The sequence below is a fragment of the Astatotilapia calliptera genome, chromosome 8 (assembly GCF_900246225.1).
Source record: "Astatotilapia calliptera chromosome 8, fAstCal1.2, whole genome shotgun sequence".
In the NCBI taxonomy this organism is placed as follows: Eukaryota; Metazoa; Chordata; class Actinopteri; order Cichliformes; family Cichlidae; genus Astatotilapia; species Astatotilapia calliptera.
This window is the reverse complement of record NC_039309.1, coordinates 3,068,962-3,094,804: the sequence shown is the minus strand read 5'-3', so window position 1 is coordinate 3,094,804 and position 25,843 is coordinate 3,068,962. Positions and strand designations below refer to the sequence as shown.

Here is a 25,843-nt window from a genome sequence, read left to right as displayed (position 1 = left end):
TTAATGTGTGGTAATCTGCAAATAAGGAAGCAGCTGGAAGAAACAGTTTTTATTCCATCTTTAATACAGTTAATTGTGAAGGAAGCAACAAGACTGAAATTCCAGAGGCCTGCACTATGAGGAAAAAAACTCAGCATATTCAGGATTTATTTAACTAACATTTGCAATCAGGATCAATAAGTCAGCCCAGTCTAGCTACGAGGACTTTTACATATAGAGGGCAGTGTTTGCAGCATATCACCAGGCACAGACAGACAGGTCTACTGGCAACAGAGCAGCATATTTTACACATGAAGAGCAAACTACAAATCAGAAATACTAGTCACAAGAACATCATCTGTGAAGTGCTCTACAGCAGCGGTCCCCAACCCCCGGTCCGAGGCCCGGGGGTTGGGGAACGCTGCTCTACAGGCTGTCAGTCACCTACTTTTCGTTGTTTTGGGCAAATACTTCAAAATATCTACTAAAAATAATCATTTCTGCATGTCCTTTTTTTTTTTTTAAGGTTTTGTGCAGTATTACTTTATAATGCATTAGTAATGAGAAGTGTGTAATAAAAACTTTAGATTACTGTTCAGTAAAATTAGTACTTCATATTTAGCACAGCCAGCAGACAGATTGTCATGTAGTGTTTATACATCCGATCAAAAATCAGTGAGACAGACTGAAAGGCGCCCGGTCCATCAAAGGCCAGAAAACAGCTACAGAAGTCAAGTGTCTATAACCCAAAAGGTTCGAGATGTTCAGGCACAAAATGACAGGCATGTGATTCAGTTGTTGAAGCTGCAGTTGTGTGTACACTCATGTGTCTCTTCAAACTTCCCTGTCTGGTATATCTTTCGCCGCAGACGCCACAGGAGAACGGCTTCTCTCCCGTGTGGACGCTCATGTGTCTCTTGAGAGTATTCTGCTGTCTAAATCTCTTTCCACACAGACCACAACCGAAAGGCTTCTCTCCTGTGTGAACTCGTGTGTGACTCTTCAGAACCCCTTGCTGTGCAAATCTCTCGCCGCAAACACCACAGCTAAATGGTTTCTCTCCCGTGTGGACTCTCGTGTGTGTCTTAAGGTGCGTATTGGAACTGAAAGTCTTGCCACAGTCAACACAAACAAACGGTTTTTCTCCTGTGTGGACTCGCATGTGTCTTTTAAGAGTAAAATTAACTCTAAATCTTTTCCCACAAGCATCACAGCCAAATGGAGTCTCTCCTGTGTGGACTCGTAAGTGTTCCTTAAAATTTGACTTCTGGCTGAACCTTTTACCACAAAAACCACAATCAAAGGGTTTTTCGCCTGTGTGAACTCTCATGTGCGTCTTAAAATGTGTCTTCCTGCTAAATTTCTCGCCACAAACAGCACAACAAAAAGGTTTCTCTCCAGTGTGGATTCTCATGTGTCTGTGGAGAGACTGCCTGTGGAGAAAACATTTTCCACACTCAGAGCAGCTAAAGGGTTTTTTGGTAGTGTCACATCTCACGTGACAATTTACACCTGACTCAGGTGACCTGCTTGCCTCCCAGTCCTTGTCACTGTCTTCAGTTCCAGGTCTAAAATCTGACAAAGGTCCCTGCCATTCATCACCATCGTTACTGAGTTCAGTCTCAGAGGAGTCCGAATCATTTTCCACTTCATTAGGTTGTAAAGTACTTTTTGTATCAAGGTTTCTGGCTGATTCTGGTCCTCCACAGTCATCTCCATCAGTCTCAGTTTTTATTTGTTTACTTGTTTGATGACAGTAAAGCTCTGAAGAATTTGGTTTCTCTTCACCATCTTCACTCTTCACAGGAGCAGCAGTGAACGGGAGCCTGCTGGTATCAGCATCCTCCAGCCCTTTAAAGTGTTCTGCTGTTTGAGTGGTGCACAGTTCCTCACGCTCCTCCTTTATGCGCAGGGGCTCTTGGGACCACTGGTCATCAGAGGGGCTCCATTCTGGGGGAACCTCTTCTTTAATCACCAACAGCTGTTGGACATCAGCATGAAACTCTGAAACACACAGAGACATCACCTGGAAAGCACTTATTTTACAAATATCACAACACAATAACCTTATAAAACACAGATAAAAAAATAACAGATAAAAACAAGAATAATCTGTCATTAAAATGTGAATAAAAAGGGTTAGAATAATGACTATTGTATGAGACAGGTTATTAAAAAACACCGCAAACAGTAACAAAAACAAAACAAGCCCTTGAAACAATTACAATAAATAGAGGTCAACAAAAAAACCTCTATCTGCTAACTTATCACCAGCTAAATGTCAGTAAAAAAAAAATCTAAATTCATCTTAAGAGCTTGTTGTTTCTTTTGTTTAAAATAAAGATCCCTTTTTCACCTTCCACCTTTTTGCTGCTCTTACTGCTTTTAATAGGAGGCACTGTTGCAACAAATGACTTGTTGGGGTGAATAATACCAAGTCATTTTGAGCCAGAAGGGACAAACTGGAATCAGTTGTTACCAAGGTGACTTTCTATTTTACTTTTTATTATGATTTCTTATTATGTTTTTTGTGTTTTCAGGAGCAACCTGACCAAAAGGAAAGCAGAAATTTCACCAAATACAACCAAACAGTTTAAAGATAATTTAAGTGGCCAAAAAGCACTAAATTGATTACAATGTAGGTACAGTGATAGGTGTTTATTAAGAACAGGAAAGGGCAGTTTAAGCAAATAAAGTGCATAGGTGTGAGTGCAAATGGTTGTCTGTCCCTGTGTGTTAGCCCTGCGACAGACTGGCGACCTGTCCAGGGTGTACCCCGCCTCTCGCCCTATGACAGCTGGGATAGGCTCCAGCACCCCCCCCCCCCCCCCCCCCCCCCCGCAACCCTGAAAAGGATAAGCGGAAGCCAATGGATGGATGGCTATATAAGTGAGATGGCTTTATCCTACATAAAGCCAGCTCACTAAAATCTATATTTATTAAGATGAGTAAAAATATTGGACATTAAAACACCTTGAATCAAATTTCGCCCATTTACTTACGCTGAACTACAATATTAACGCTGTTGTTGTGTGCCCCGTCTAAAACGCCCGGGTACTACACAGGACCACCGATGGGTTCCGCCGTTTTTAAGCCGTTTTAACATCGATTTGTGGCAGATTTACATCATCTAAAAAGGCCGGTTTGTAGGTGAAAAGTTTATTTCGCCCACCAGTACAACGAGCTAGCAGCTAGGAAGCCGTTTCCTTCCGGAGAAACATCTCACGTTAAATCTGTGATTTTCTCACCGGTAGTTTGGTTGAGATCAGCATCCTGCAGCTGATGCGGTTTGATCTGCGGCTTTCGTTCATAAGGCTGACTCTCGATGCCGTTGCGTTGACGATAATCCGCTTCATTCATTGTTCTCGTCTTTAAAATCAACTGTAAGCTCGTTTGAATTGAACCAGGCGACTCGGTCAGAAGATCGATGGCCGTGTATTCACACTTCTATACGACCTCATCAATAGTTGGACAGGGCTCCCATTTTTCAGTGTTGTTGTGAAATGGATTTATTGGGGTGTTTTGGGCAGGCATTTGCGGAGGCACCTTTTTTTTAAATAGGAAAAAAACGTAACAGACACTTTTAAAATGTATTTTTAAACATTTAATTATTTTTCATGCAGAAATTATAGACAAGAACATATGAATGATAACAAAATATAAGAAACAGTGTATATAATAATAATAATCATACTTATAATAACAACAACAATAATAATAATTATTAATATTATTATTATAAGGCTTATAATGCAAAAAACAGGACAGAAAGGAGCCAATTAGTTTTAAAAATGAAACTTTAAGTCTTTATAAATAGGTGCTCTGTTGATATTTCTTTAATTTCTTAAAAATTGAACTAATCGTGATGACGGCGTTAATGTTGAAGGAAAAACTCCCTTTTGACATTTAAATGGAGCAAGAAAACTTCTAAAAGCTCCCTTTAAATGCTCTTAGAAGCATTTAATTTAATTAAATTTTTTTTTTTACCACATTGGTTCTATTTTCTTAGACTATTGTATTCCTATTATTATTCAAGTTCACAATTTCCTTACTCAGGGGTTGCAGTTCTCATCTTATATAGAACTCTCTTAACCCTTTAAGACCTACCATAGAACCAAGTCCGCCAGAGCTTATATTATATTTTTACATACTGTAGAGCCATTTTTGGGAGCATTTCAAGTTGATATACATCAATACAACCATTATAGCCCAAATTTTAATGATATGTATGCATTAAGTGCATAGTAATTACATAAATTGCAAAAAGTGCAATAAACTACAAAAACATTTAAAATTGTTTTTGTTTTTTTGTTTTTTACATATATTTCTAGTTAGAGAAATTTAAGAGGCGTATCCCTCAAAACTGTAAATACAAAAAAGTTGCACAAAATAGTTTCCCGCCACAGGAAATTTATTTTAAGTGTCTTCATAGTTTTATTTTTTATATACTGCAGGAAAAACGAAAATAAATATTATAATGCAGATTTCCAAAAAAAAAAAACACCATATGCATCAAAGTAAACTATTTCCAGCAGTGCAATATGAGTCCTAAGCGTCCCAGAAACGACACAGAAAGTCATAAAGTCAAACATAACTTTTAAAAACACAAGTATAGGCTCATAAGTGCGTTAAGTGCGCATGCGCCAACCAGCGTGCAGCCTGTTACAGTCGCTCCTGCTTTTCTCTTAGTTTAGCTCTTTTTTCTTACGTATTCTTTTTTTTTTCTGACTTGTATTTTCCTCCGTTTTCTATCTCTTACTCAATCATGTGGATTGAGAGAGTTTTTGTTCTTCTGGTGGCCGTGGAACTGTTACTTTTATCATGGAACGGGACCGCGGCACATCTCCTACACGCACGGACTGTTTACTCCAGAGATCAGCTGATCGCCCTGATGCCGGCCGGCTCGCTGGCCAGGCCCGCAGAAGTGCCCACAGAAGTACCAGCTGAAATTTGGAGGAAAACACATCGGGGATGCAGAGGTCAAGGACAGAAGAGAAGAAAAAAGGTGACGGTGAGACAGCGGAGGCTCGAAGCGAGGAGGAGGTTTAAACCGTGTCTGCCGTCTATCGTGATGGGAAATGTGCGATCGTTGGCAAGTAAAATCGACGAGCTCTCAGCACTGGTACGGAGTCAGAGGGAATACCGAGAGTGTAGCCTGATGTGTTTCACCGAATCATGGCTGCACCAGGTCATTCCCGATGAGAATGCTTCCGTGGAAGGCTTCCACACTGTTCGGGCGGACAGGGACAGCATCGCTAGCGGTAAGCGTAAAGGAGGTGGGCTTGCTGTTTTAGTTAACAACCGGTGGTGTAACCCTGCCAACATAACAATCAAAGAAAGGATTTGTTGCCCGGACACTGAACTGTGTGCTGTTGGACTCAGGCCGTATTATTTACCCAGGGAATTCTCTCACGTCATCTTGGTGGCTGTTTATGTTCCCCCCTCTGCTAACCCCACAGCTGCATGTGACACTATCCACTCTGCCATAGCTCGGCTACAGACTCAGCACCCGAGTGCCTTTATTGTGATCTCGGGTGACTTCAACCATGTATCACTGGACAATACACTACCAACATTCAAACAATATGTGGACTGTCCCACCAGGGGAGAGAAAACTTTAGACTTACTGTATGCTAACGTCAAGGATGCATACAGCTCCTCCTCCCTCCCCCCACTTGGTAGGTCAGATCATAACCTGATTCACCTCACCCCCCGCTATGTGCCAATTGTGAGGAGGGAACCTGTGACCACCAGGACTGTTAGGAGGTGGTCAGAGGAGGCAATAGCGGAACTACAGGGCTGTTTCGAGGTGACCGACTGGGAAACACTCTGTGAGCCTCACGCCGAGGACATCAATGGGCTTACTGAGTGTATCACAGACTACATAACTTTCTGCACCGACTCCATTGTTCCAGCTCAGACTGTTCATTGTTACCCAAATAACAAGCCGTGGGTGACTAAGGACATCAAAGCCCTCCTCAACAACAAGAAGAGGGCTTTCAGAGGGGGCAACAAAGAGGAGGTGAGGAAGGTCCAGGTGTTACTAAAGGACAAGATCAGAGAGGCTAAGGACAATTACAGGAGGAAGCTGGAGTGGAAACTCCAGCAGAACAGCATGAGAGAGGTGTGGAGGGGCATGAAGACCATCACTGGATTCAGGCCAACCAACAGCAGGGGAACTGAGGGAGGTGAGAATAGAGCCGACGAGTTGAATCTGTTTTTCAATAGATTCGACACCACAGTGTCTGCTCCCACCCCCACAACCTCACCTGCAGTCAGCCTGGAATCCAGAGCCACACCACTGTGCCAGCCTCTCTCTTCACATGTTGCCTCCTGTGAGATTCCTGACACCCCTCCCCCACCCATCACCTTCACTCAATACCAGGTTGAGATGCAAATGAGGAGACTTCACTCAGGCAAGTCTGCTGGACCAGACGGAGTGAGTCCCCTTGTCCTCAAGGCCTGTGCCCCCCAGCTGTGTGGAGTCTTTCATAAACTGTTTATGCTGAGTCTGGATCTGCAGAGGGTCCCGGTGATGTGGAAGACATCATGCCTCGTCCCTGTACCAAAGACGCCTCGTCCCAGTGGCCCCCAGGATTACAGGCCCGTGGCACTGACCTCCCACATCATGAAGACCCTGGAAAGGCTCATCCTGGACCAGCTGCGACCCATAGTAAGACCACATCTGGATCCCCTTCAGTTCGCTTATCAGCCTCGTCTCGGAACAGAGGACGCCATCATCTACCTGCTCAATCGTGTCTACACTCATCTGGACCAGCCGGCGAGCACTGTGAGGGTCATGTTTTTTGACTTTTCCAGTGCTTTCAACACCATCAGGCCGACCCTCCTGGGTGATAAGTTAGCAGCGATGCAGGTGGATGCTTCTCTGGTGTCCTGGATTGTTGATTACCTGACAGGAAGACCACAATATGTACGTCTCCCACAGTGTGTGTCTGACAAGGTGATTAGCAACACAGGGGCACCACAGGGGACTGTCCTCTCCCCCTTCCTCTTCAGCCTCTACACCACAGACTTCAGCCACTGCACAGAGACCTGCCATCTTCAGAAGTTTTCTGATGACTCTGCGGTGGTTGGATGCATCAGCAGGGATGATGAGACAGAGTACCGGGCTGTGGTCGACTCCTTTGTCACGTGGTGTGAGCAGAATCATCTGCAGCTCAACGTGGCAAAGACCAAGGAACTGATCGTGGACTTCAGGAAGACCAGGAAACACTTGACCCCTGTTTCAATCCAGGGGGTCAGTGTTGACATTGTGGAGGACTATAAATACCTTGGAGTACACATTGACAATAAACTGGACTGGGCTAAAAACACCACAGCACTTTACAGGAAGGGCCAGAGTCGTCTCTATTTTTTGAGGCGACTGAGGTCCTTCAACATCTGCCAGAAAATGCTGAGGATTTTCTATGAGTCTGTTGTGGCCAGTGCGATCCTCTATGCTGTTGCATGCTGGGGGAGCAGGCTGAGGGTCGCAGATGCCAACAGACTTAATAAACTAATCCGTAAGGCCAGCAATGTTGTGGGGATGGAGCTGGACTCCCTCAAGGTGGTGTCGGAGAGGCGGATGCTGTCCAAGATAAAGACAATGTTGGATAACACCTCCCACCCACTCCATGACATGCTGGTCAGTCACAGGAGCTCGTTCAGTGAGAGACTGAGATTACCGAAAAGCACCACTGAACGACACAGGAAATCATTCCTGCCTGTGGCCATCTCCCTGTACAACGCATCCACTTAACACACTGTTTGCTGCTACAACTACACATGTTTCTTTTCCAAATATTTATTTATAAGTGACTTATGTATGTATGTATGTATATATATGTATATATTGTACTATTCTTAGTTAGCGTATTGTCTGTCTTGTCTTAATGTTGGTTTAAAATGGAGCACTGTAACAAAAAATAATTTCCCCCCAGGGATCAATAAAGTATTCTGATTCTGATTCTGATAAGGTCCTGATGGTAAAAAAAAACTACATTTCCGCAAAATACGTCACTTCCGGTTTCGGGCAGGTCATGGCGGACATGCGATAGTTTGCGCTGATGGACGTAGGAAGTGTTACAAACAGCTGATCGGATGGGTAAAGCGTGTTTCTGGGATATTATGTTTTTGTTGCTGCAAGTGGTTTTTATGACATTTTTGCAAAGCTTTATGTGGAAGGAAACTGTGATCGAGGACAAGCTGATGGCATAAGATGTAAGTACAACCCCTCCGGTTTCATATGCAAAAGAAAAATATTGCGCTAGCTTACATGGTTGCAGTGCTACCGGGATTTAAAAATAGTTAAGCAAAACGGAGCGTGCCCGCTCTGACTGGCTTTAAAGGGTTAAGTGACCAGGTTCCCATTTCAACTTTTCTTCATATACTTGGTGTAAGCTTTTTCTTATTTGTCACTTTTAATTTTCGTTACTATCCTTATTTCTCTGTCTGTTATTTCTTTAAATGTAAGAGGTTTAAGAAACAGTGTTAAACATAAGGCTATTTTTTTGTTTTGCAAACAGTTCAACTCAGATTTTGGAAGATTTAATGGTATAATTTTGAATTCTGACATAGATAAAGATGGTCATTACATTTTTCTAATAGTTGAGGCTGCACACTCTATCTATATTTTAGACAATGTGTATGGTTTTAACTGTTAGAGGGAGAATAAATGGTAAATGGCCTGTATTTATATAGCGCTTTTCTAGTCCCTAAGGACCTCAAGGCGCTTTACACATCCAGTCATTCACCCATTCACACACTGGTGATGGCAGCTACAGTGTAGCCACAGCCACCCTGGGGAGCACTGACAGAGGCGAGGCTGCCGGACACTGGCGCCACCGGGCCCTCTGACCACCTGTGACCAGGACACAACGACCGAGACTGTCCAAGCCGGGGCTCGAACCGGCAACCTTCCGATTACAAGGCGAACTCCCAACTCTTGAGCCACGATCGCCCCAAAATAAACTATATTTTGATACGTTGGAGGAGCGCCTACTATGCTGGTTATCAATTATTTACAAGATTTATTAATGAGAGGAGACAACTTAAACAAGAGCAAGGTGATAAACAGAAACTCTGCACAGGTGCCGTGGGAAACCAGGGGACGGAGAAACGGTCGGGCACACAGAACACAGGGAGAGCACGGGCTGGAAGTTCTGCAACAGAGGAGAGAGGTGTCACAACGAGTGAGAGAGACAAGGCCAACTTTTACAGACAGGTGAGAGAGCGCAGACTGTCAATAGCATCACAGCGGATTCTTTTGTCACACATTAGGTGATCAGTCAAACAGCTCTGTTAAACGTATGGAATTCACATTGAGTATAGATGGATATTAAGAAATATAAAACTTCCAGTCCTGAATGGACATCAATGATTAAATTTAACAGTAACTATAGCAACAAATCACATCTGTTGTCCAGAGGCGCTTTACATTGGAAGGCAGAGACCCTATACTAGGACTGGGCGATATGACCCAAAATTCATATCTCGATATTCTTTAGCTGGTTGACGATATATAGACATCTTGATATTTTTTAAAGCCATAAAGTAAGAACAAAAAGAGAGCTCTTAGTCAAAGCTGTGTCCCAAATCTCACATAAGCACTTTTATTAACATACAGCGCAGATGTACAAGAAAAAATTACTCAGAAATAAATTATCAGCATTTATTAAATAATCATGCTCCATAAATAAAATAAAACAATGTTGTTTTTGTGCATAACAAAAAGCTCACAATTGTGCAGTCAAAATGTAAACTAACAGACGCTGAGCACAATAACAAAGACAGATTTCGCAGCTGCTCTGTTCCCAAGTTCTACTGCGTGACTGACAGCCTGGAGTTTGAAATCCTCTTTGTAACCGTGTCTCTTAACAGGTGTCATTTGTGGTCCTTATACACACACAGTACGGTAATATTACGTTGAAGCAGAGTACGTATCACTCCGCGAGGCTTCTCGGTAGCCGTAATGATCCAACAATCCATCAAGCAGTGCAGTTTCGTAGTTTACCAAAGTCGTACCAAAATATTTTTTGAAAGGTTTCTGAGCGCTGTGTACCACATAAAATTGGTTCGCGGCCAGTAAGCACAACCAGAATTTATACATAAGGCGCGCTGTCGATTTTTGAGAAATAAAGGATTTTAGTATGTATCCTGAAACAAGATAACATTCATTAGTAGAGATTGGGAAAACTTCTGTTTACCTTTGTTAGCCACTTGGCTATGATAGTAAACAGTGGGACAGAGGGACTGGTCGCCCAGGGCACCAAACAGGTTAGGACCGCCCCTGGGTGTATGGTAGGTGGGGCTGGCTCTACACTGGGGCAAGAGGGGCCAACCACTGCGAGCCTGTTGGCTGTGGTTTAAACGTTTTTTGAGGCTCACCGATTTGTAATGCTCCTGCTCACAACAATCGTGTAATTTCACTGGACAAATTTGCACCATTTTATTTTTTTGGAATTAGGCTCATTTTTTTGCATGTGAATAAATAGATCCGACCAGTGAGAGCGTTGGATTTGGCAACACGTGTGCTCATAGCTTAAAACGCGCTCAGATTATTTTTACAGTCTCACTGATTAAGTTGTGTTTAGAAACAGTTTTTAAATTACAAAACACTTCTTATGGGAGGCAAAAAAGTGCGTAACTTCTAACGTTCAACAGGTTTCTTTTTTTATATAATTTCTTATAATTTTGAAGCTGTTTAAAGTTTCATTGATATTAAAAATCATAATTCATCTAATGATGAATGACTTTACTATAAAAGCAAAAACGTGTTAAAACAGTAAAAAGGGTAACTTAATATAGTTACAAAGATTTATTGCCCAGTTTTAAAAAAAGATTATTTCATACTTGAGATAGCTTCAGTTTTCTACATATATGTTCCCATATATTTTATATATTTGTATGGAAACATATATATATTATTTATATAGGCAAGGACAAAACCACAAATTTTGTATTCATGGATATTTTTTGGTTTATTTTTTAAGTACAATGAAGACAAACATGAGGGCGGAAAAGTAAAGCTTGTTAATAATACAAATACACTTCACAACACAACCTATAGTGTTACAGTATCTATCTGCAGTAACATGTGCGAACTTTCATGCTGCTTCAGCTGTTCAGATGTTGAACATTTTTCACCACAAATGCCACACAAAAACTGTTTGTCTCTCCTGTGGATGCTCATGTGTCTCTTAAGTCGTGTATTGGAACTAAATGTTTTCCCACACTCGTCACAGCCGAACAGTTTCTCTCCCGTGTGGCCTCTTAAGTGCTCCTTAAATCGTGTGCTGCGGTTAAATCGTTTTCCACATATATCGCATCCAAACGGTTTCTCACCTGTGTGGACGCTGGTGTGTCTTTTAAGAGCATTCTGGTGTCCAAATCTTTTCCCACATATATCACAACCAAATGGTTTCTCCCCTGTGTGGATTCTCATGTGTCTTTTCAGACCTTCATGTTCTGTAAACCCTTTACCACAAACACTACAGCCAAAAGGTCTCTCGCCTGTGTGGACCCTCATGTGTACTTTAAAACTATACTTAAATTTAAATGTCTTTCCACAAGAATCACAACTAAATGGTTTCTCCTGTGTGTGTACTCGCATGTGATTCTTAAGATGAGTGTTACGACTAAATGTTTTTCCACAGTCTTCACAACCAAATGGCTTCTCTCCTGTGTGGACTCTCATGTGCGTTTTAAGAGTAAACTCAAGTCCAAATCTTTTTCCACAAGCTTCACAGCTAAAGGGTTTCTCTCCCGTGTGGACGGTCATGTGTCTCTTAAGATGTGTATTGCAGCTGAAGGTTTTACCGCAAACAGCACAAGCCAGTGATTTCTCTCCTCGGCGTTGTCGCTTCTGAGATTCCGGTTGTGTAAATGTTTTAACGCAAACATCACTGACAAACTGAGGCTCAGTTGCAACACTCTCCTTCCACGCTATACCACCCACTTCAGTTTCAGGTCCAGAATCTGACAGAGGTTCCTGCCAAACATCCTCCTCCTCCTCCTCATCTTCATAACTGACTTCAGTCTCGGAAGAGTCTAAAGTCTTTTTCTTATTATTTACTAATAAATGACAATTTAGATCTGGGCTCCAGACTGATTCCAGTCGTCCATATGCATCTTCCTCAATTTCCGTCTTGATCTGTTTAGCTAAGCAGCCGATAGGCGGCTCTGTCTGTGTGGATTCTTCTGTTTGGCTTTGATGACGATATGAGCACTGAGGCTTCTCTTCATCGTCATCATCTTCAGTCTTCACAGTAACAATAGTGAACGGTAACCTGCTGAGATCTGCCTCCTCCAACCTATTGATCTGCTGTCCCTCCTCACTGCTCCAGGGTTCCTCCTGCTCCTGCTTTATGTGGAGGAACTCGGCGGCTTGCAGGTCCCGCCTGGGGCTCCAATCTTGAGGAACTTCTTTAATCACCAGCAGCTGCCGGACATCTTCAGGTAACACTGAAACACACATGGACAGAAAAGACTGACATTAAAATTCTACAGCAGCATAGCACACCCATTAAAAACCCTGATATACAGATATATATTCATTCATTGGTGTCTAATTATTTACTCCCTTTCGATGGCATTACCGTTATTTTTTTACAGTAGGTCCTTTTAGTCACGTTTTTAACAAATCTGTAGGATTGGTTTTTAAAAGCTGTGTGACGTTGTCAAATTTAGAAATATCCTGACTCAGTGTGATGCTAAAAAAATCATGCCGGGCTGAATTGTAGTAATTTGTTATTAAACCTTCAGCTGATGCAAAATGACACAATGGGAGTACCAACAGGGACCGGAAAGGGCCAATCTTCTTCACATTTTTCTTCTTTTCCTTTAGGGGTTGCCACAGCAGATCATCTGTCTCCATCTCTCCATCCCACTGTTACACCTGCCTTGTTCCCATTCAAACACATGTATTCTGTCTTCTTCTACTGATTTTATTCCTCTTCTCTCCAGAGCATACCTCCACCTCCCCAGGGTCTCCTCCACCTGCTCCTTACTACAGATCACAATGTCATCTGCAAACATCTTCAAATATCCTCATGGTGTGGCCCATCAGCTTTATCCCTGTGTAGTTTCTACAGCTCTGCATGTCACCCTTGTTCTTGAAGATCAGTTCCAATACACTTCTCCATTCCTCAGACATCCCCTCACTCTCCAGGACTGTGTTAAAAAGTCTGCCTTCCCTCTTAAACACCTCCATACCTCCACGGGTGTGTCATCAGTAGGGCTGCCACAAACGATTATTTTGATAGTCGACTAACCGATTATTTTTGCGATTAGTCGACTAATCAGATCCATTGGACATAAAGCGTACAGCTTATTGCACCAGCATGCATCTGCTCTTATATAGCTCTCATTAGCTTACAGCTTGAAGTGTTTAAGGTATGTGCTAACTAAAAATAAAGACAAGATGATTAGACAAGATTAAACTTTTAATGAAATTTGCAGATTGTCTCAGTGGACTTTAATAAACTCAGCCGTCTGCTCCTTGCTCTAAATATAACAGGACACTAGAGTAAATTCTCGAACATCTCACATTTCTGTTTAATCAGTTTTCTGTTTGCGTTTATTCACCTGTGTGAAAACTATAACTTTAATCTCAGCCAAACAGATTTACTCAGAAACAAATTAAACACTGAAAAAAGGCACGACGCAACGACTATTAAATTAGTTGTTGACGATTTTGATAGTCGACATAATCGTGACTAGGCAAGGCAAGGCAAGGCAAGGCAAATTTATTTGTATAGCACAATTCAACAACAAGGTGATTCAAAGTGCTTTACAGAGACATTAGAAACAAAAACAAATAAAAAGCATGATTTAAAATTGATTAAAACAAACAAACAAACTAACTAAACACACACATTTCACACCTGTTCGCGCGATCTGAACCCTTATCGTAAGGGGAGCTACCAGTCCTTCTGTGGACGAGCTACTTTCTATTTTAAATTCCCTGAATTTAAAATACTCTCTAGACCCAGTCTAGACCCAGCTGGGGAGCTACCCAGAGCTCTAAACCCACTTAACAAACAAACAAACAAACAAACAAACAAACAAACAAACAAACAAACAAACAAACAAACAAACAAACAAACAAACAAACAAACAAACAAACAAAACAGTATATAAAATCAAAACAGATAAAATCAGAACAGTAGATAAAATCAGTAGTTAATGTAAGTTTTGAAATTTAAGCTTAACAAACAAACAAAACAGTATATAAAATCAAAACAGATAAAATCAAAACAGATAAAATCAGTAGTTAAATGTAAGTTTTGAAATTTAAGCTTAAAAGTGTGGATTTGGTGCTTTATTCAAATGCAGCTGAGAACAGGTGAGTCTTCAACCTGGATTTAAATAAACTGAGTGTTTCAGCTGATCTGAGGCTTTCTGGGAGTTTGTTCCAGATATAAGGAGCATAAAAGCTGAATGCAGCTTCTCCGTGTCTGGTTCTGACTCTGGGAACTGATAAAAGACCGGATCCAGATGACCTGAGGGATCTGGAAGGTTCATACTGGGTCAGGAGGTCACTGATGTATTTTGGTCCTAAACCATTCAGAGCTTTATAGGCCAGCATCAGAACTTTAAAGTCTATCCTCTGACGGACAGGCAGCCAGTGTAAAGACCTCAGAGCTGGACTGATGTGGTCCACTTTTTTGGTCTTAGTGAGGACTCGAGCAGCAGAGTTCTGAATGAGCTGTAGTTGTCTGACTGATTTTTTAGGTAGACCTGTAAAGATGCTGTTACAGTAATCAAGCCTACTAAAGATGAATGCATGGACTAGTTTTTCCAGGTCCTGTTGAGACATCAGATCTTTTATCCTTGAAATATTCTTGAGGTGATAGTAAGCTGATTTTGTTATTGTCTTAATGTGTTTTTCTAAGTTTAGGTCTGCATCCATCACTACACCCAAATTTCTCGCCTGGTTTGTGGTTTTTAGATGTATAGATTGAAGTTCTCTGGTGACCTGTAATCGTTTTTCTTTGGCGCCAAAGACTATTACTTCAGTTTTGTTTTTGTTTAGTTGGAGAAAATTGTGGCACAACCAGTCATTAATTTCCTCAATGCATTTACCAAGAGCCTGTACAGGGCCTCGGTCTCCTGGTGACATTGTGATATATATTTGTGTGTCATCTGCATAGCTGTGATAGTTTATTTTGTTGTTCTTTATAATCTGTGCCAGTGGGAGCATGTAAATGTTAAACAGAGGGGGTCCCAAGATGGAACCTTGGGGAACTCCACATGTGATACTTGTCTGCTCAGATGTGAAGTTACCTACTGATACAAAGTATTTCCTGTTTTCTAAGTATGTTTTGAACCAGTTTAGTACAGTTCCTGAAAGACCTGCCCAGTTCTCCAGTCGTTTGAGTAATATGTTGTGGTCAACTGTATCAAATGCTGCACTGAGATCCAGTAAAACTAGGACTGACATTTTTCCACTGTCTGTGTTCAGACATATGTCATTAAACACTTTGGTCAGAGCGGTTTCAGTGCTGTGGTTCTGTCTAAAACCTGACTGGAAGGCATCGTAGCAATTATTCTGTTTTAAGAAGTAATTGAGCTGTTGAGAAACTGCTTTTTCAATGATCTTACTTAAAAACGGGAGATTTGAGATCGGCCTGTAGTTGTTCATTTGTGTCTTGTCAAGATTGTCCTTTTTCAGTATAGGTTTGATTACAGCAGTTTTTAGTGGTTCTGGAAACACGCCTGACATTAAGGAAAAGTTGACGATCTGTAACAGGTCTGACTCTAAAGTCTTTGAGACCTTTTTGAAAAAACTTGTTGGCAGGACATCTAAACAGCAAGAGGAGGAGTTCAGTTGACCTAAGATGTCCTCCAGGTCTTTGCTGTTAATCGGGTGAAACTGTTTGATGGTGTTTAAACAGTTTTTCGGTGGACACAGTACATATCCTGGATCTGCTGTTGATGTACTAACTGCTTGTCTAATCTTTTGGATTTTGTCTGTGAAGAATTTGGCAAAGTCATTGCAGGCCATGGTCGAATGAAGTTCAGCTGCCACTGGCACAGGAGGGTTTGTTAGCCTGTCAACTGTAGAAAATAAGACCCGAGCATTATGGCTGTTTTTAGTGATGATGTCAGAGAAGTAGGACCTTCTTGCACTCCTCAGTTGTAAATTATAATTGTGAAGTTTCTCCCTATAGATGTCATAATGAACCTGGAGGTTTGTTTTTCTCCATCTGCGCTCAGCTTTCCTACACTCTCTTTTTTCATTTTTCACCAGTGTGGAGTTTCTCCATGGAGACTTTTTCCTTCCAGAGATAACCTTCACCTTAATGGGAGCAATAGTGTCCATTACATTTAACATGTTAGCATTGAAGCTATTGACGAGCTCATTGACTGAACCTTTGGGCAGGTCAGGTGTTAATGGGAAGACCTGGTTAAAGATCTCACTACTGTTTTCAGTTATACACCGTTTTGTGATCACTGCTGTTGATATATTTGTGTGGGCTGAGATTTTACTTTCAAAGAAAACACAGTAATGATCAGACAGGCCCACATCAGACACAGTAATGTTTGAAATGCTCAGGCTCTTGGAGATCAGTAGGTCGAGAGTGTGTCCTCTATTATGTGTGGCCTCTGTTACATGCTGAGTCAGCCCAAAGTTGCCCAGAGTGTTACTCAGGTCTTTAGTCCCTTTGTCCTGAGGGTTGTCCACATGGATGTTAAAATCCCCAACAATAATTACACAGTCGAAATCAACACAGATCACAGACAGCAGTTCACTGAGGTCATTAAAAAAGTCTGTGCAGTATTTGGGAGGCCTGTAAACATTAAGAAACACAACTTTGGATGGGGCCTTCAGCTGTAAAGCCACATATTCAAAAGACTGAAAACTTCCAGGAGATAGCTGCTTACATTGAAATGATTCATTAAATAAGACAGCAACCCCTCCTCCTCTCCTGCTCACCCTGGCCTCACTGATAAAACTGTAGTTAGGAGGGGTCGTCTCGATGAGAACAGCTCCACTGTTACTTTGGTCCAACCAAGTTTCAGTTAAAAACATAAAATCAAGGCTGTGCTCAGTGATTAAATCATTAATTAAAAATGTTTTCCCAGCTAGAGATCTAATGTTTAATAAAGCCAACTTAAGTGTTTTAGAGGCATTACTTGTCCCCTCGTGTTTGGGAGCAGTCTGTGGCACACAAGGTATGTTTACTATGTTTAAAGATCTTTTAGAGTGCAGCTCTCTGTGTTTTGACCAGGCCACATGTCTCCTTCTGTCACCTAAAAGTACAGAGATTTTAAAACCTTCTAGTAAACAGGGTCCCAGCTTCTCCTGGGAAAAGTCACCACTGCCATAATCCTCACAGCCCGGACCCTTCACACATCACACATCAGACTGCGGAGACAAAGCATGAAGAGGAACTAAGGGGGGCGAGGCTGGGCAATGTGACTTCGATTGCTCTGTTGAGGGTGGGGCTCGGTGGCGAACCTTTGGCTGCTTTGGTGGGGGGTTTATGGGGGACAAAGAGGGATTGGGCCGGGGGGTAGATCTGAGCCCAGCATTGACCCGCTCCATCATCTCTTCAGTGAATTTCAGGTGTGGGGAGGAGGGAGAAAGGGAGGGAGAGGAGGGTGATGGGGGTGATGGCCTGTCAGGGGTTTGGGGGACTGGGGAAGATCCTGGTCCTGGTCGTTGGTGTTGTTGAGAGAGTTGGAGGCAAATAGGGACCCCTCTTTATGCCTCTTCTTGCCTCAGATGTCTCTCCTTTCTGAGGCTCTTCCCGGGTGGGGGCAGATGGAGCTCCTCCTCAAGGTTTCTGCTGGGCTTTGTCTGTTCTTGGAGTACTGTTTGTTCCTCTTTATGAGATAACTCCTTGTTTATCTCAGCCTTGGCTCCAAGCACAGATGGATGACGTATGGAATAAAACAAGTTGGAGGTGAACAGTTTCACCCCTGACTTGTTAAAATTAAATCCATTTGCTTTAAACAGATGCCTGCGTTCCCAAAAAATATTAAAGTTGTTGATAAAATGCACTGAGTGGTCAGCACATGGACTATTTGACTAATCGTGGCAGCCCTTGTCATCAGGACCAATACTCTTCACAGCTGCTCTTACTTCCTCCTTACTAAGCCTCTGCACTTCCTGATTAGCGATCCTCCATCTGTCCCCCTCCTGCACTTTTCATCTTCATCCTTTAAAGAAAGGATTAGCTTCTCTGCACTGACTAGCCTTTTAAATGCCAAATTCCTGAATAATAAGATCCAATCATGTTTTAAGTATATCAAAGCGTTATATGATCCCAGCAGAGTGCTTCACTCACACTGCGAGGCTACATGTGGTTTCTAGAGTTTATGAAAGTAGAATAAGAGGCAGATTCGTCAGCTATGACGATAAGCTGATTGTGAAGGCTGAGTCTGTGGACACTTGAGACTGTGGTGGAGGGGACGTCACGGACAAATGGTTATCCATCATGGATAGTCCTGACGACCCTCTGCACCACTGAAAGGACATGTAATGGAGCATCTTCTTTAACAGGCTGGTTCAGCTCCAAGCAGGACTGATATAGGAAATCTTTCATACCACATTATATCACCCTTTATAATACAATACATGTGTCTGACTAAAAGGCATTTGCCAGATACAAATTGCATTATGAAAGTATGCATGATTATTCTCAAGGTGCGAGTTGTGACCATAGGAATCCTTCACACTCTGAAGCCTGACGGATCATTTATTATTAGTGATTATAATTATAATTAGTGATTATTATCACTGTTAGTGTAAGGTTTGTAGCATAATTGTGAAACATAAGCAGAGCTTTTACAAAAATACTGAAGTGTATTTTTAAAGAAATTAACAGCTTAATACAGTGGGGCAAAAAAGTATTTAGTCAGCCACCGATTGTGCAAGTTCCCCCACCTAAAATGATGACAGAGGTCAGTAATTTGCACCAGAGGTACACTTCAACTGTGAGAGACAGAATGTGAAAAAAAAATCCATGAATCCACATGGTAGGATTTGTAAAGAATTTATTTGAAAATCAGGGTGGAAAATAAGTATTTGGTCACCTCAAACAAGGAAAATCTCTGGCTCTCACAGACCTGTAACGTCTTCTGTAAGACGCTTTTCTGTCCCCCACTCGTTACCTGTATGAATGACACCTGTTTGAACTCATCATCTGTATAAAAGACACCTGTCCACAGCCTCAAACAGTCAGACTCCAAACTCCGCCATGGCCAAGACCAAAGAGCTTTCGAAGGACACCAGGAAAAGTATTGTAGACCTGCACCAGACTGGGAAGAGTGAATCTACAATAGGCAAGCAGCTTGGTGTGAAAAAATCAACTGTGGGAGCAATCATCAGAAAATGGAAGACATACAAGACCACTGATAATCTCCCTCGATCTGGGGCTCCACGCAAGATCTCATCCCGTGGGGTCAAAATGATCATGAGAACGGTGAGCAAAGATCCCAGAACCACACGGGGGGACCTGGTGAATGACCTGCAGAGAGCTGGGACCAAAGTAACAAAGGTCACCATCAGTAACACACTACAACGGCAGGGAATCAAATCCCGCAGTGCCAGACGTGTTCCGCTGCTGAAGCCAGTGCATGTCCAGGCCCGTCTGAAGTTTGCCAGAGAGCACATGGATGATACAGCAGAGGATTGGGAGAATGTCATGTGGTCAGATGAAACCAAAGTAGAACTTTTTGGTATAAACTCAACTCGTCGTGTTTGGAGGAAGAAGAATACTGAGTTGCATCCCAAGAACACCATACCTACTGTGAAGCATGGGGGTGGAAACATCATGCTATGGGGCTGTTTTTCTGCCAAGGGGACAGGACGACTGATCCGTGTTAAGGACAGAATGAATGGGGCCATGTATCGTGAGATTTTGAGCCAAAACCTCCTTCCATCAGTGAGAACTTTGAAGATGAAACGAGGCTGGGTCTTCCAACATGACAATGATCCAAAACACACCGCCCGGGCAACAAAGGAGTGGCTCCGTAAGAAGCATTTGAAAGTCCTGGAGTGGCCTAGCCAGTCTCCAGACCTCAACCCCATAGAAAATCTGTGGCGGGAGTTGAAAGTCCGTGTTGCTCGGCGACAGCCCCAAAACATCACTGCTCTCGAGAAGATCTGCATGGAGGAATGGGCCAAAATACCAGCTACTGTGTGTGCAAACCTGGTAAAGACCTATAGTAAACGTTTGACCTCTGTTATTGCCAACAAAGGTTATGTTACAAAGTATTGAGTTGTATTTTTGTTATTGACCAAATACTTATTTTCCACCCTGATTTACGAATAAATTCTTTACAAATCCTACCATGTGGATTCATGGATTTTTTTTTTCACATTCTGTCTCTCACAGTTGAAGTGTACCTCTGGTGCAAATTACTGACCTCTGTCATCATTTTAGGTGGGGGAACTTGCACAATCGGTGGCTGACTAAATACTTTTTTGCCCCACTGTATTCTCTGTCTCATGTTTTCCTCTTCAAACAAAGGTGATCCAGTCAAATGTAACAATATATGGAAGACTAAAATCCCTCTTCCACTTAGTGCCACGTTGGCCAGCCGTGCCATAGCACCAGCATTTAATATGAAACAAGCGGTGAGGACCTGCAGACCGAGGTGGAGCAGTGTGGACGAGCGACAGGCTCATCTGCTACTTTCCACTTTTACAATAATGGATTAAAAGTGTTTCTTATTTTGTTGCGGGAGCTGTGAGGTCAGTTTTAGATTCCACACAATGACCAGTTCAATCTTTCACTGTGAGCGCTCTGTTTGTTACTAACACTAACACACTTTATCCAAAGTTCATTTAAAACTTCTCTATAATGCTCTTCTTGTACAGCAACTACATTATTATTGTTGTGTATTATAGTGTTGTTTTGTGTTGTTTGTTGGACTCTTTGTTTATTAATAGGTTCTAAAATATATTTTACCTTCACAATTTGTAATAAAATGGTCTAAATAGTTAGTAAAACAAATATGAACTGAAAATCTTAATCTTAACCACTTATTTTGTTAAATGTAACTTAGAATTGGGGAATGAACAAGTTGAATGAACAAGCTAACTTTTTCAAGAAATGACTTTTTTACCATCACTTCCTCTCATAGAGCACTTTTCTACTCTACCTGAGCACTCAAAGAGCTTATACAACTCTATGCAACATTTTTCTAAGCTTTTCTATGCTTAAATACTCTCTTCAAAAAAAAAAAAGCGGTTTGAATTAACCACAATGGAGGTTATAGGGAACATACAAACTCACTATTTTTGCAGTCTGAAACACTGAAAATTGCCGATCTAGTGAAATTCCAAACAGCACGGTTAAAACGTTTGACTCCAGCTACACGACACCCAGCTGGAAACACTTCACGCAAGTCGAGCTGCCCGAGATTCACAGAATTTACAGAAAATGTAAATTTTTTGTGATTTATCTCGTTATAGGGACGATAGATGTTTTATCTCGGGATATGGAATTTTAGTCATATCGCACAGCCCTAGTATATATTATATCAGAAATCTGTTCACTATTTTTATTACAGATTATATCAGTAAGGAAGCTGACTAAATGTTAACTTATGGCAAAAGGGTGGGATTAAACAAGTGTGTACTTCTTCCCACTTCCTTTCAACATGTAAATGAATCAGTACGGTAGCAATATTGAAATGTATTGACTTTTGTATAGTATTTTTTTCTCTCTTATTTTCTGTATATTGTTTACATGTTTGAAATAAATTAACAATTAACAATTAAATGCTATTCTTACACAGGATTGTGTCTGCTCCTCTCTGTCAGCTTATTGCAGCAACTGGACCATCATGCAACATTAAGAAACTGCACGTGTGATTTCAGGAGGATGTCTCAGACTGCCAGACGCAAAGCTGCACTCCAACAGGATGAAAGAACCAACCTCACGTCACCCTGTAAGGACTGATGTTGCCGCTCTAGAAAGTGTCTGGCACACCGGATTTCTAAGTTTCCTGATGGTCTGAATTTCCCTTATTTCTCTTTTAGTTAGAGAACACTCTGATCACCACGCAGGGTGATCTCTACAGGGAGGGGGGTAAAATGTGATCCCCACCAGGGATGTAAAACTATTTAGCAGAGTGAGGAAGGAAGGACCAGACGATGGGAAAGCTAACTCTGCTTATTGGTATTATTATTAATAGTAGATTTCATCATTATTTTAACTGCTGAGAACAAAAACATTTCTTAAATACGGGACAAATAAAGCATTTCTCATCTCGTGATGTTTGCATACTCTGGTCCAGAGCAACTTATGTTCAGATTTCTGTTTTAAACTCAGCCGAAAGCGCTTTACTTTGACCAGTACACGCAATTTTAATGATGTTCTATATGAATGATTAGCTGCAATATACAGGACCTTACCCAATTAACACGTTATTAACGCTAAATGAGCATTTAAAAACGGCCGAACTACAAAGACAACTCTTGTGTGCGCGCTGGCAAATCGTCCGGACGCCACACTTTACCCTCAACTTTAAGTTCCGCCGTTTAAAAAAATCCGCCACAATAATTCTATTAAACGTTAATATTCACATTTGAGATCCACGGATGAAATAAAAAGCTCTGAGATTTTATTTATGTGTTTATTTTTGTGCACGTATACAGATCAACGAAAACCGATGTTTCCGATGTGAAACACCTTTTCACAAACCCCACAGCGAGCTAACAGTTAACCCGATCAAACAGTAAATGTGTTTTTATTCTCACCGGCGCTTTGGCTCGTTTCAGCATCCTGCTGCCGTTTAATCTCGGGCTTCTCCTCAGCCAGACTGTCGGCATTCAGCTGATGGAGATAATCCACCTCATTCATGATGGTGTCCGTGTCTTTGCTCTCTTCTTTAAAATAAACTGCAGGCTCGGCGGAGCTGAAACCGGGCCTGGGCAGAATCGATCACCGCCGATCACCTTTCACGATCACGCCGCTTACGTTTCTGTTCACCAGTGTGTGAATGTGTGTGTGAATGGGTGGATGACAGGTTGTGTAAAGCGCTTTGGGGTCCTTAGGGACTAGAAAAGCGCTATACAAATACAGGCCATTTACCATTTACCATTTCATCCATGAATACGTCACCGGGGAAGATACAGATTGAAACGGGACACTCAAATGATTCCTCACAACATTTATTGCCCTCTGCTGTGTTTTGAACAGGCATCTGCACGGACACCTTTCCTGTCCTCGGCGGTGAGATCACCGCTGTGGAGCGACGAGAGTGCAAAAATGAAATCACTAAATACATCAAATAATGATTAAATGTTTAATTAATTGATTCAATTAACCAGGTTATGGTCTGTTGATCAGCCGCAGTGACAGTTTCAATTATTTCAAGATGGACAGCAACACATGAACCATGACATAATTAAAATATCTACTATTGTTTCTCCATTTAACTAACTAATGATACATTTAATTACTATATTGTGTTTTTATTTATTTTTTAAAATTGATGTAATGATGTTTTTTTTTCCATTCTTGACCTTGGAGGGTTATTTCCTTTCTATAAAGGATAGGAGACATTTTTTTTCCTAAATTTTAAAAATTCCTTTTTTAAATATGTTTAGTTTTATTTATGTAGAACCGGTTAAAAATGTCTCAAGGTGTTTAAAGGTTGCGTCCCTCTTTACGTGGGACATTTTGATTGGCACGCAGACTCTTTTTCTCAGGGGTTTTCATTGCATGTGTGTGACGAAAAGCTGTCGTCATGAGTCTCCTGAATATTTAAGTCACTGCAAAGTCATATTCAATGTAAAATAAAATGAAAGCTTCCACAAATAAAAAGAAATGCAGCTACAACACTGATTACGTTCCTAAATACAGTATTGTTCAAAAGTCTCAAGCCAAACCCCATGTAATTATATCTTGCTGGGGAAAATGGAAAACAGGTGCAGTAATTGTTTAAAACGTATACAAACATACACATAGATACAGTAAATAAGGCAAAAACAGATTTAGTAAAATTAGAATGAGCTTGAAATTAATATTTGGAATCATAAAGGTGGTCAGCCTTTATTCCTCAATACATCCTGAAATCTTAGAGGCAGTTTTTCTATCTGGGTAGGCTTTCATTATATTGGATTTGTATTTATTTTATTTTTTTAAATTGAATTTAGTTTCTACTCAGTAAATAGTTGATCAAAATTATAAAAATTCAGTAAATCAGAATCAGAATCAGAATACTTTATTGATCCCTGGGGGAAATTATTTTTTGTTACAGTGCTCCATTTTAAACCAACATTAAGACAAGACAGACAATACGCTAACTAAGAATAGTACAATATATACATACATACATACATACATACATAAGTCACTTATAAATAAATAGTTGGAAAAGAAACATGTGTAGTTGTAGCAGCAAGCAGTGTGTTAAGTGGATGCGTTGTACAGGGAGATGGCCACAGGCAGGAATGATTTCCTGTGTCGTTCAGTGGTGCTTTTCGGTAATCTCAGTCTCTCACTGAACGTGCTCCTGTGACTGACCAACATGTCATGGAGTGGGTGGGAGGTGTTATCCAACATTGTCTTTATCTTGGACAGCATCCGCCTCTCCGACACCACCTTGAGGGAGTCCAGCTCCATCCCCACAACATTGCTGGCCTTACGGATTAGTTTATTAAGTCTGTTGGCATCTGCGACCCTCAGCCTGCTCCCCCAGCATGCAACAGCATAGAGGATCGCACTGGCCACAACAGACTCATAGAAAATCCTCAGCATTTTCTGGCAGATGTTGAAGGACCTCAGTCGCCTCAAAAAATAGAGACGACTCTGGCCCTTCCTGTAAAGTGCTGTGGTGTTTTTAGCCCAGTCCAGTTTATTGTCAATGTGTACTCCAAGGTATTTATAGTCCTCCACAATGTCAACACTGACCCCCTGGATTGAAACAGGGGTCAAGTGTTTCCTGGTCTTCCTGAAGTCCACGATCAGTTCCTTGGTCTTTGCCACGTTGAGCTGCAGATGATTCTGCTCGCACGTGACAAAGGAGTCGACCACAGCCCGGTACTCTGTCTCATCATCCCTGCTGATGCATCCAACCACCGCAGAGTCATCAGAAAACTTCTGAAGATGGCAGGTCTCTGTGCAGTGGCTGAAGTCTGTGGTGTAGAGGGTGAAGAGGAAGGGGGAGAGGACAGTCCCCTGTGGTGCCCCTGTGTTGCTAATCACCTTGTCAGACACACACTGTGGGAGACGTACATATTGTGGTCTTCCTGTCAGGTAATCAACAATCCAGGACACCAGAGAAGCATCCACCTGCATCGCTGCTAACTTATCACCCAGGAGGGTCGGCCTGATGGTGTTGAAAGCACTGGAAAAGTCAAAAAACATGACCCTCACAGTGCTCGCCGGCTGGTCCAGATGGGTGTAGACACGATTGAGCAGGTAGATGATGGCGTCCTCTGTTCCGAGACGAGGCTGATAAGCGAACTGAAGGGATCCAGGTGTGGTCTTACTATGGGTCGCAGCTGGTCCAGGATGAGCCTTTCCAGGGTCTTCATGATGTGGGAGGTCAGTGCCACGGGCCTGTAATCCTGGGGGCCACTGGGACGAGGCGTCTTTGGTACAGGGACGAGGCATGATGTCTTCCACATCACCGGGACCCTCTGCAGACTCAGACTCAGCATAAACAGTTTATGAAAGACTCCACACAGCTGGGGGGCACAGGTCTTGAGGACAAGGGGACTCACTCCGTCTGGTCCAGCAGACTTGCCTGAGTGAAGTCTCCTCATTTGCATCTCAACCTGGTATTGAGTGAAGGTGATGGGTGGGGGAGGGGTGTCAGGAATCTCACAGGAGGCAACATGTGAAGAGAGAGGCTGGCACAGTGGTGTGGCTCTGGATTCCAGGCTGACTGCAGG

General features: G+C 42.0%; 2 protein-coding genes across 3 annotated transcripts; both read right to left on the bottom strand.

Annotated features, from left to right (window-relative positions):
- Positions 1-489: 489 nt before the first annotated feature.
- Positions 490-3,547, bottom strand: LOC113027994 (zinc finger protein 501-like). Of its 2 annotated transcripts, none has more exons than XM_026177891.1 (2): positions 3,228-3,547; positions 490-1,983 (listed from the first exon to the last, which is right to left on the bottom strand). In XM_026177891.1, the coding sequence occupies exons 1-2, from the start codon at positions 3,337-3,339 to the stop codon at positions 719-721; spliced, it is 1,377 nt and encodes a 458-aa protein (XP_026033676.1). In that variant the 5' UTR covers positions 3,340-3,547; the 3' UTR covers positions 490-718. The 2 variants fall into 2 exon arrangements, with proteins under 2 accessions (XP_026033676.1, XP_026033677.1); XM_026177892.1 differs by having other exon boundaries at positions 490-1,960.
- A 7,373-nt stretch (positions 3,548-10,920) lies between these two features.
- On the bottom strand, positions 10,921-22,966 carry LOC113027989 (gastrula zinc finger protein XlCGF57.1-like). The gene is made up of 2 exons (XM_026177883.1): positions 22,700-22,966; positions 10,921-12,441 (listed from the first exon to the last, which is right to left on the bottom strand). Exons 1-2 carry the CDS (start codon positions 22,800-22,802, stop codon positions 11,042-11,044), a joined length of 1,503 nt encoding a protein of 500 aa, XP_026033668.1. The 5' UTR covers positions 22,803-22,966; the 3' UTR covers positions 10,921-11,041.
- Between the last annotated feature and the right edge of the window lie 2,877 nt (positions 22,967-25,843).

What these genes read in the sequence shown, in the direction of transcription:
- LOC113027994 (XM_026177891.1), bottom strand. Translation starts at nt 3,339, where the DNA reads ATGAATGAAGCGGATTATCGTCAACGCAACGGCATCGAGAGTCAGCCT. An exon ending in TGATCTCAACCAAACTACCG is followed by an intron (nt 1,984 to 3,227) that starts GTGAGAAAATCA and finishes TGTGTGTTTCAG; the next exon opens with AGTTTCATGCTGATGTCCAA.
- LOC113027989 (XM_026177883.1), bottom strand. Translation starts at nt 22,802, where the DNA reads ATGAATGAGGTGGATTATCTCCATCAGCTGAATGCCGACAGTCTGGCT. An exon ending in TGAAACGAGCCAAAGCGCCG is followed by an intron (nt 12,442 to 22,699) that starts GTGAGAATAAAA and finishes TGTGTGTTTCAG; the next exon opens with TGTTACCTGAAGATGTCCGG.